Here is a 10,047-nt window from a genome sequence, read left to right as displayed (position 1 = left end):
ATAGCTGAGGTTGTAGACGGGCCTGATACTCAGACAATACCTTACATTGGCTTAGATTTCTGTTCCTAAATCCCTTGACACAGTAAAATCTCCTCACTCTGTCTAAAGAATTCTCCAGAATTCTTTATAAACACACACACTCACTCTCTCTCTCTCTCCTTCTCACACACACACACACACACACACACACACACCATCTGACCTTTGCCATCCTATTGGGCCAGGCACCCTTTTCTGGTTTCCCTCTGAGCACCCCATCTGCTGCTACCACTGAGGAAGGTCCCAGAGCCACCTGAAGCCAACTCTGGTCATTGCTCCGGAAGCTTGTCTGCAGGGACTGCCGTCCCATCAGTGCTGCGGCCCAGAGCTGTACTCCCTCCCTAAGAATGCCTGGGCCATTTACTCACTAATATTGTGGGCGATTGCCAAGCTCAACAGTAAGCTCAGCTGGCTTGAATCATTCAGGGAAGACTCTTGCTTGTGGGCCCACAATCTCTTCCCAGATGAATCAGGAAAGAGGGGGAGGCTGATTACAGTGAAGAAGGGGACTCTTTAAACATATGCTCTGTAATAAGTATGTAGAAGAAAGGAAAGGGAAAACTGACAGTGGGATTTTACCAGCCGCTGAGTAAAGCACAACACAGTTCTTTTGTTTGCATAGGGAGGAGAGACTGTCATTGGCTTAAGACAGAAGGGACGGTCCTTGAGCTCAAGGCCAGCTGAAGCAAGTGTGTGCAAAGGCAGCCCAGGCGTATTCCTAGTGGGACGACCATATATTTATCAGGCAGCACATGGACACAGAATCAGGACCTTCGGCGGCCTGGTGAGACAGATGCCATGCCTACAGGTGAAGAATGCTGGAACGTCACATGGCTCAGAGAGCAATGTATTCCATACGGCTAAAATACAAAAATATCACACCGTCTTTTAGGAAAAAATGATTTCTTGACTTTAAATCACATCTTCCCCATTGCTCTTACATCACAGGTTAAGAAACCAAATTCAGAACTCCTGAGGAACCTGTGAAGCTAACCCCATAGGAAGGCACGCTCACACATGCACACGCACCGTAGACATGAGCAAAAGAAGTGGTGTGGAAATGATAAAATATGGATCATGCTAGGAAATTGAGAGAGGGGCAGGGTGTGTCCACTGAGAGACTTTCCCTCAACAATGGCTGTAAGTTTTGATAACAAATACGGTGCTAAGCCTGCAGATATGTTCCTGTATCTAGTTCTCACGTCGACCCAATGAGTTAGGTATTATCCTTATTAAAAATGTGGAAACTGAGGCAGCTTGGCAGAGAAGCCAACACATGAGCCTGGGAACCAGCTCATTTTGCTTTCAGATTTGGGCTCTGCCACTTGCAAGCTTTGTGACTCTGGGTATTTACTAAATTCTCTCGGTCTCAATTATTTTCAAATAAAGGGAAGATGGACTCTATTTCATAAGGTTGTTGTGAGGACTGGATGAGACATGGAAGATGCCCAAGGCAGAATATTCGCGTTTTAGGATATTAGGTTTCCTCCCAGCTCTATAAATAAATGTTCAGAAATGATCTCAATTCAGTCTACAGAAAAATGTTTAAATGCTTTGTAAGAAAATGCTGATTATCTGTTTGACACGAATGAATTGGAAGGTTTATAAAACCGTAGACGTGGATCTTGAACATGTTGGCAGAGAATTAAGAATTTCAAAGCACTAGATGTACTTTGATTGGAGTACTCTTTAGTTTACAAGATATTGAATTATCTCTTGATTAAAAAGATTTTACAGTCCTGAAGGGGACAAGCTCATTGGTTTGATTCTACTACTACTTCCCCCCACCCACAACTCTGTGTGTGCACAGCAGGCAGAGAAGGGAAGACTGCTGAACTGACTCTTGCCAGCCTGAGCAGCTAGCTCTCCATCATTGTGAACTTGATGAGTGCCTCCCGGCAGGGAACAAGAGGATGGGTCCATTTTCCAGTCCTAGCTGGGGGTCCTAGATAACGGGAGAAGGGCACTGAAAACTGATTCCTTCCCTACTGTGACCAAGGCAGGCTAGTCTAGGAAGGAGATCAAAGGGCCACCAGAACAGGTCAATACCAGCCTGAAGGGAGTCAGGGACCACTTACTAAAGAGAATGTGTGTATTTACTGTGTGCAGGCATGGTGTGGACATGATGTACTCCAGAACTTACCACACAGCCCTCACTGCAGATGATTAAGGGTTGAAAGAACAGCAAGTATCCTCTGACAAATGTATTGAAAGGAATGGTTTCCCAAAGTAAATTTAGGGTGTTTTCAAAATCCTTTTCTACACTGGTGTTTCCTGCCAAATGTTGAGGCCAGCGGCCTGATGCCTCCTTTTCCAAACTAGGCCCCTCAGCTCCTATGAAACAAACTTAACAAAAGTCAACCCTGAAAGTCTGAGTTTTAGGCCAAGAAAACAGCAAGAGATTTCCCCCCACCTCAACTGCCCAGCCACCCACCCAAGGAAAGTGGGTCTAACCTAAGCAGCCAGGCGGGAGGGGTCAAGAGAAAAGATTTAGTCCCTCAGCTTGGGACATCTGGAAAATAAGATGGGTTACTGCTTCTTGAGGGCATACAGTCCTCTAAGAACCATCCTCAGGGGACTTTGGGATAGTCCCCAAGAAACCTATGGGTCTTCCATTCTCCACCCAGAAGATCTTCCCTCCATGCCCTCCACTTGTCCAAATGCCGGCACCAGGGGCCAGTTCCAAGCCACAAATCCTTAAAGAGCCGCCCAGGTGGCTCCAGCCCATACATCCCTCTCTCTGGCCCCCTTGCAGCTACCCGTTCTTGGCCCCAGCTGCCTGTGGCGGGGTGCGGGGGCGTGGGGGGTGGGGGTGGACTGGGGTGGTACTAATGGTGGATAACCAGGTACCCTTAGAGACCCATCGTCATTATTCATCCCAGGCCGGATATATGAAAGCCCGGGGATCTTAACAATGTGCCCTGGAGGCCGGCATTCCTATCATCGAGAATTTTTCATCGGGATAAGGGTGCGGGTAGGAAGCCTAGCTGAACAAATTCTCTTGAATCTGGAGAGCCCTCTCCTGGGGCCAAGTCCTGGCAGGCGGCGGGCGAAGCTCGCCGGTCCCGTTCCGGGCTGCGTCCCCAGTCCCCGGCCGGGAGAGCCCCCCGCAGCCGTCCGCGCAGGTGCCGGACGTCCGCGCGGCTCCGCTCCGCCGCGCAGAGCCTGGAAGCGACCACCGCGTCCGCACTCTCGAGCTGCGCGGCGGCCGCACGGCGTGGCTACTCTGAGGCTAAGTCGGGCGCTTCCTGCCTTCCCGGCCGCCCGGGTGCCGGGCTCGCGCGGCGGGGCTCCGAGATTCCCCCGCTCGGCTCGCCCCGCCCCGCCCGCCGCCGCCCGCGCCCTGCACGGTGCGCGCGGCGTCCCCGCCCCCAGCCCCACACCCCCACCCACTGTGGCCGTAGGGGGGCACCCCCACCGGGGCGGGAGGGTGGTCCGCGGTGGCCCGGTCGCCGAGTGGCGGAGAGGTGACGGTAACCGCCTTCCCATTTCCGCCCGGCCGGCCGCTCAGCGGGGTGAGTGCGGCAGAGAGCGCTCGGTCCTGCCTCCGCCCGCCCGCGCCGGGGGCTGGCCTTGCCTCGCCGGCGCCTTTTTCCCCCGCAGCGCGGCGCCGCTTCGCCACTCGGGCACCGCAGGTAGGGCAGGAGGCTGGAGCGCCTGCTGCCCGCCGCCCGTAAGATGGTCCCCTCGGCTGGACAGCTCGCCTTGTTCGCGCTGGGTACGTACGCTGCCTGCTGCGCGCCCCGAGCCACCTGCCCTCGGCGACACCCCGCTTTCCCCTGGCCCCTCCATTGCTCTTTTCCCGGGGGTTTTCTGCGTCCGCCTAGGAGAGTCGAGGGAGGCTCCTGCTTTTCAAGGGTTGGGGGCTGGGGGGGGCAAGGGGGAGTTACGAGGGCTTCCTAAATATTTGGGGAGCCCCTTCCAAAGGAGGGGACCGTGGAGCGCCCAGGCTTTCCCTGGGGAGTGGCCGCCCGGGCCGTGCGTGAGAACGCCGGCCGGGGAAGGGGAAGCGGTGTGTGAACGGGCTTGAACTTTAATCCGCCGCGGCTGTGTGTTCTTCCACTTGCTCACACCTACCTGCATACCTGGCAGTATCCCACCAAGCCCGTCTACGCGGACGGCGGTGAGCGTAGACGCGATGGGAGCGGCGGGCGTCAGCCCCTAAGGCGGGACCCTGCCCGCTTCCCATTCGTAACCCCTGCCTAGCCCTGAGCCCCAGTGACGGGCAGATGGTCACAATCAGCAGAGGCGCCCTCAATCTTCTAACTTGAGGAGCTCTCGAGCTTTGGGGTATGTTTTGGATTTTTGTGCGGATTAATTGTTCTTTTAATTAACTTCCCTGGAAGAAGTGGTTGAAGTGTCAGCCGAGGGCAGGAGCGAAACCCTAGACGGAGCGTTGCCAGTTTCCTTTGAGTTTGTTCTTGGAAGGGAACGAGAGATGGGGGAAGGGAGGGGAAGTTTAACCCGGCGAACCTGGGTCCTGTCTGTGGAGCCCTTGAGTTTTTCCGCGGTGAAGTTCACAGGTCTGCGTGTAAGTGGTGAGGGGTGCAGCGCCTTGCGCTGGCCCGCCGGCCGGCTCTCGCCCCTCGCGGCGCCCGGCCTCTGCGGTGTTGAGACAGCCGGTTAATAGCCCAGGTGTCCAGGTTTATTGGTGCAGCTCCCTGAAATGAATTCCTCAGTCGGTGTCCTCTGAGTTTAACCCTGTAAAGCAAGTAGCTCCTACCTGGAGAATTTATTGGAGCCTGAGAAGAGCTGTGGAACCCTCCCAACCCACCTGCACCCCTAATGCCCAGCCCCACAGCCTCACCCAGTTTCAGGGGGCTTGCAGAGCCGCCTTTAATCCTGCGCCTGAAACGCTGAGAAAGAGAAAACGGGGGTGGGGGGTAGGGGGTGCGGTGGCAGTAGTGGAACCCAGTGCTCTGGGCTGTACCCTCCCTCACCTGAAACTCACCAACAGATGGCATGATTCTGGGCGGCTCCCCCCTTCCCAAAACCCTTTTAGGTTTTTTGTATTGATGGTTGTTCTGATTTTATATATATATATATATATATATTTTTTTTTTTTTTTGAAGCAATAAAACGTGACCAATACATCAGAAGCCTTCCGTTTGTGGGTGCCTCTGCGATGTGTTTTGCAAATTCTGGCAGTAATGGTCATAATAGCTAATGCTCTCTGAGTACTTACTCTGTGCCCGGAACTGTTCTAAATGCTTTAGATGATTTCATTAACTTTTCTCACCAACCTGATGAAGAAGGTATCATCTTCATTTTACAGAGGAGGAAAAGGAAGCACACAGGCCCACTATTAGTAAGTAGTTGGGTCAGGATTATTAGAGTGTGGAAGAATTGAGGGTTTGAAATGTCACCTGTCGTCACCATAGTCTCCTCTCCAGATCTGGGGACTTTTCTTGAAGGAGAGATTATATGGAATGCCCAAGAACTTGTTAAATTGGGTTTTCTGGTGGACTCCGAGGATCTCAAGGAGGCCTTAGGTCATTAGCTGAAAATTAGAGATGGGAAATGATGAAGGTGTGCAAATTTGAGAACACCTTTGAAAGTTGCCCTGCCCCCCCATACTGCACTTGCCCATGAAGACTGCAAGCATTCATCATGTTATTTTTCCTTTTTGCCCAAGAGTTGAACCTTATCTTTGCTTCCTTCCTTGAGAAAAAGATGTATAAACCTAAAAAGGTTGATCAGTGTGTAAAAAAGCTGCTCATACAATTCCAAAATAGAAGTAGTTGAAAAAAGAAAAAAAGGAAAAGGCAGGATACCCATTTTTTTGTTTTGTATTTCTTAAAAAAAAAAAAAAAAAGCCGTTCGTTCTGATCATTGACTACAACTTCTGCCTCCCACCTCATTTTCTGCTAGATTACTAAACAGCACTCATCAGTGCCACATGCATCTTTAATTTGCACATTTCCTCCAGTGCTGCTTCCCTCTCTAATTTTTCTTAAATTAGTTGAAGGCAGTTCTAGGCAAATCAGCAAATCGAAAAAACCAAGATCTCTCCCCTCCCCAGCTTTCGTAGGGACAGTCTGAAAAGGAGTGGGTTGTTTGTAGTCTCAGCTGATGTTCCTGATTACTTGAACCTGAGCGTTGATTGATGTGTTGGCAGAGAGCAGGCGGAGACTGTTGCTTAAAAGGCAACACTGGAAACGTCATCCAGGTTCCTGTGGTGGCTGCCCTCCATGTCGGACTTCCGTCACTGGCCAGGCACACCTCACAGGGGCTTGTCACCTCCAGTCCCACATCCTCCTTTGTGAGCAGGGAGCAAGATGTGTGCTCTTGGGCAAGTTACTTAGCTTTTCCGTGCCTTGTTTTCCTCATCTGTAAAATGTTGCTGTGAATAGGTTGGTTAAGTATATTTAATGAACATAGAACGGTGCCTGTCTTGTAGTAGGAGTTGAAAAAAATCTTAGGGCCATCATCCATCACCATTGTCGTTGTAAATTTGGACCCCTTAGAGTTCCAGATGTCCTAGCAGGTTGTATCCATTCTGCAGCTGGGAGCTTTCAGCTCTCCACCCTTCCTAAGCCAGGAAATACCACCTAACCTAGAAACCTACTTAACGATTTTAGTGAGTCTCATTGGGCAAATACCAATTCAAGCAAGTTTAGAATCTGGGGGGGGGGGGGGGGACATCATGAATTTCTAAATTTTTGATGCAAAACATTTGCCTTTCCTCCAAAGGAAAGGGTGCCCCCCTATGGCAACAGTACGTTCAGTGGTCAGTTTATTGAGGTCACCACTAAGTTTCAGTTTTCTCGGTGAGAATAATAAAACTGCACCTACCTCACAGGTTGTTACAAGAATCAGATCAGATAGTAAATACAGAAGCTGTTTATAAACTATACAAATAAAGAATGACACAGAAAATGAAATTGATTTTATAATCCAGAAATAAACATTATTATGTTTATGGCAGCTCCCAGAAATAGGACTGTGTGTAGCTTAAAAAATGGTCCTAGGACACTCAAGTGTCATTAAAGATGGGTAGAGATGAAGCCCCTTTCCCTGTGGATTTGGGGCCGAGGGACCAGTAGGGGGCAGGAGCTAAGACAATCTTCCAGAGTAGACCGCGTAGGTTTGCCCAGGACACATGTTTTCCTTATTGGGCAGCCATAATTAGGGAAAGTTCACTTAGAACATAGGCTGTTAAGGTGTATATGGAAGCCTTAGAGGCTAAGTTTCCCATATTTGCTTTTCCAAAACTTGGTTTCCTAGGATAAAGAGATCTTTCTGTAAATATTCAATGTCCCCTGCAAAGGGGACCTTTCTTACAAGAGTAAATGATGCTTCCTGTTTCTATGGTAACATAGGAAAACTAGCTGACTTTTCCATTAGACCTATCTCTAAGGGCCTTTTGAAAGTGTGTCTGAACAAAGTCCTACTCTTCAGGCTGCCCACCAAAAGGGATGGGCCGTGGGAAGTGGGGCGTGGGTCAGCCAAGACAGGACGAGCCTGACACACCCAACTGGGCATCTTGTGCTTGGTTTCACATGTAAAAACCGCTGTAGGACCTTCCACAGCAGTGTCCTAGAACCACGGCCACCTGGAGGGCTTGGTACACCAGGTTGTCCTGCAGGAGGTGGGAGGGTTTGTGTGTCTGACAGGTGTCTAGGTGTCACTTATGCGGCTGGTGGGGAGGGAAGAGAGGGACACTTGGAGGACCATCGCTCTTCAGCCAGTTGATGTTCGGGCAGCTTCTGGCTTAGCCAACTGCGTTTCATCTAGTCTGTCCTGACATTTCTGAATGCTGCTGTGGGTTTATGAGCCATTATTAAAGGTGCTCCTGCAGCCTGTCTTGTTGACCAGAGCAGAGCAAGAACTCTTGCTGAGATCTCTTAATTGTCATTAAGTGTTCTTGACCTTTGGCCCTGGAAAACGTGATGGTCCTTTGTTATTAGACTTAAGTAGATCAACACTAAGCATGTCACACTTTCTTTTGGGGGGGTTGCCAAAAATTGACCGCTGTTTTGCTGCCATTTCAACAATTTTTGATGACCTCAATTTAAAGTATGAATTGAATTCTGTGCTAAAGGCTAACCTGGTTAAGATTGCATCTACGGGCACTTGGATGGCTCAGTCGGTTAAGGGTCCGACTCCTGATTTGGGTGGGCTCAGGTGGAGATCCTTGGGGTAGTGAGATGGAGCCTCCATTGAGCTCTGTGCTCAGCACAGAGCTGGCTTGAGATTCTCCCTCTCCCTCTACCCCTTTTCCCACTCACTCTCTCTTGCTCTCTAAATAAATAAAATATTTTTTGATTGCATCTAAATAGAGAATTCGAGTACTTTTACAGTGACTTCTGGTTTTGTTATGCTTTTTTTTTTTCTCCTTGTGAAATGTCAAGTATAAAAATTTTTCATGAAAATCAGGAAAGCCTAAAATCCAGGCTACCAGAACCATCTCTTAGGAGCTCTTCAAGTACAAGGCACATTCCCTTTAGATGAGCTCTAAAAATCTGGATAGTCTTGGGGGTGCCTGGTTGGCTCAGTTGGTTAAGCGACAGACTTTTGATTTTGGCTCCGGTCATGAGCTCAAGGTGCTGGGATCGAGCCCCACATAAAGACCTGGCTCTTTGCTCAGTAGGGGGGTCTGCTTTAAATCTTTTCCTTCTGCCCCTCCCTTCCCACACCCCACTCACACGTGCTCACACTCTCTCTCATAAATAAATCTTTAAAGATATATATCTGAGTAGTCTTTTCACACATTATGAATTGGGTGTACTGAATATGACTTGAATATGGAAGTTTGTTGAAATGGAATTTTATGTCTTTATGAGTGCCTTTTGTGTTTTCCCTTTAAGTCAAAGGAAACAAATTTCACATGGAGTCTTTCCCCAGTCAAGGGAATTCTGTGCTCAGCATTTTTGCTTTTAATTTGTTGTTGTTGTTGGGAGCGGGGTTTCCTTCCCTACCTTGAAAAGCTTTCAGTTTCTCCCACCTTAGTCTTTGTATTTCTCAAGTATTTGTGGAGAGATGGTTAAGGACTTCCTCAAGAAGGGATGTACATATAAACTACTTTTTTGTAGCAAGCTTGTATGATGCCTTGCCTTCTTTGGCTTCAATCTTTGAATGTGTTAGCTTTTCTGGCTGGGAACCTTAGCAGTAGAGTTCGGGTCCCTCCAAGTCCTGCCTTGGATTGATATTGGTTGGTGCTTGTCTTCTCTACTAGGTAGAGGGTTCCTTAGAGACAGAGATCCTGGGTCTTCGTCTCTGCCCTTGGCCTATTCAGAGAATGGGTAGAGCCTCAGAGGAGACCACTAAGCACTTAATGATCCCCTTGGGGTATCTGGTCCTGGATTCTCCGAACTGTAGACTCAGTTGGCAAACATTTGGCCACATAGTTAACATGCACTCTGGAAAAATCTTCATTGTGATAATCAAGGGTTGCAGGTAAATTCTAACAACACAGATACAACTAGTCTTCAGAATAATTGTTATTTTTAAAAAAGATTAGGATTTAGTGTTTTTAATGATCACAAAAATATTTTTTTTCCTCTAGACCATTTGGAAAATTCTAGAAAGCATAAGAGAAAAAGTGTTGCAATGACCTATAGTTCTACCACCCAACGATAACCGTGATTAACATTTTGTCATACAGACTGTGGATGAATGTATAGGTAGATATTCTTTGAAAGCAGCTGTGATTTCTGATGGACTCACACCATTTAACTTACTCATTTTTGCAACTTGACAACCTTTATAATAAACATTTTTATGTTATTAAACATTCATCCTTAGTGTCATTGCATCATTCTTAGTGGCTGGCAAGTAATCTCTTGACTATATTTACTACAACCCATTTTGAAACCCTTTTGACCATATAAATTTTTCCCATTTTTTCATCGTTGTTGGGAATGTAAGTTGACATACCTTTTTGGGAAGTCAGTATGGCAGTAGCTATCACTTTTAAGTGTGGGCATAACTTGGGTCATTAGTTCCACTTTTTGATATAGATCCTACCTAAATACTTGCCTGTATGCGCAAAGAAAAAATGTAAAG

The 10,047-nt window shown here is 48.3% G+C and overlaps 1 protein-coding gene across 1 annotated transcript in view; it reads left to right on the top strand.

The window, feature by feature from the left end:
* Positions 1-3,445: 3,445 nt before the first annotated feature.
* TGFA (transforming growth factor alpha) overlaps positions 3,446-10,047 on the top strand; it is a 105,988-nt gene continuing 99,386 nt past the window's right edge. Inside the window, exon 1 of the mRNA XM_059187988.1 lies at positions 3,446-3,757. Within this exon, the coding sequence (XP_059043971.1) occupies positions 3,718-3,757 (40 nt within the window). The 5' untranslated portion in view covers positions 3,446-3,717. The remainder of the gene's footprint in view (positions 3,758-10,047) is intronic.

This window comes from Mustela lutreola, chromosome 9 (genome assembly GCF_030435805.1).
Source record: "Mustela lutreola isolate mMusLut2 chromosome 9, mMusLut2.pri, whole genome shotgun sequence".
Taxonomy (NCBI): Eukaryota; Metazoa; Chordata; class Mammalia; order Carnivora; family Mustelidae; genus Mustela; species Mustela lutreola.
Note: the sequence above shows the minus strand (reverse complement) of the source record. Positions and strands in the feature narration are given on the sequence as shown.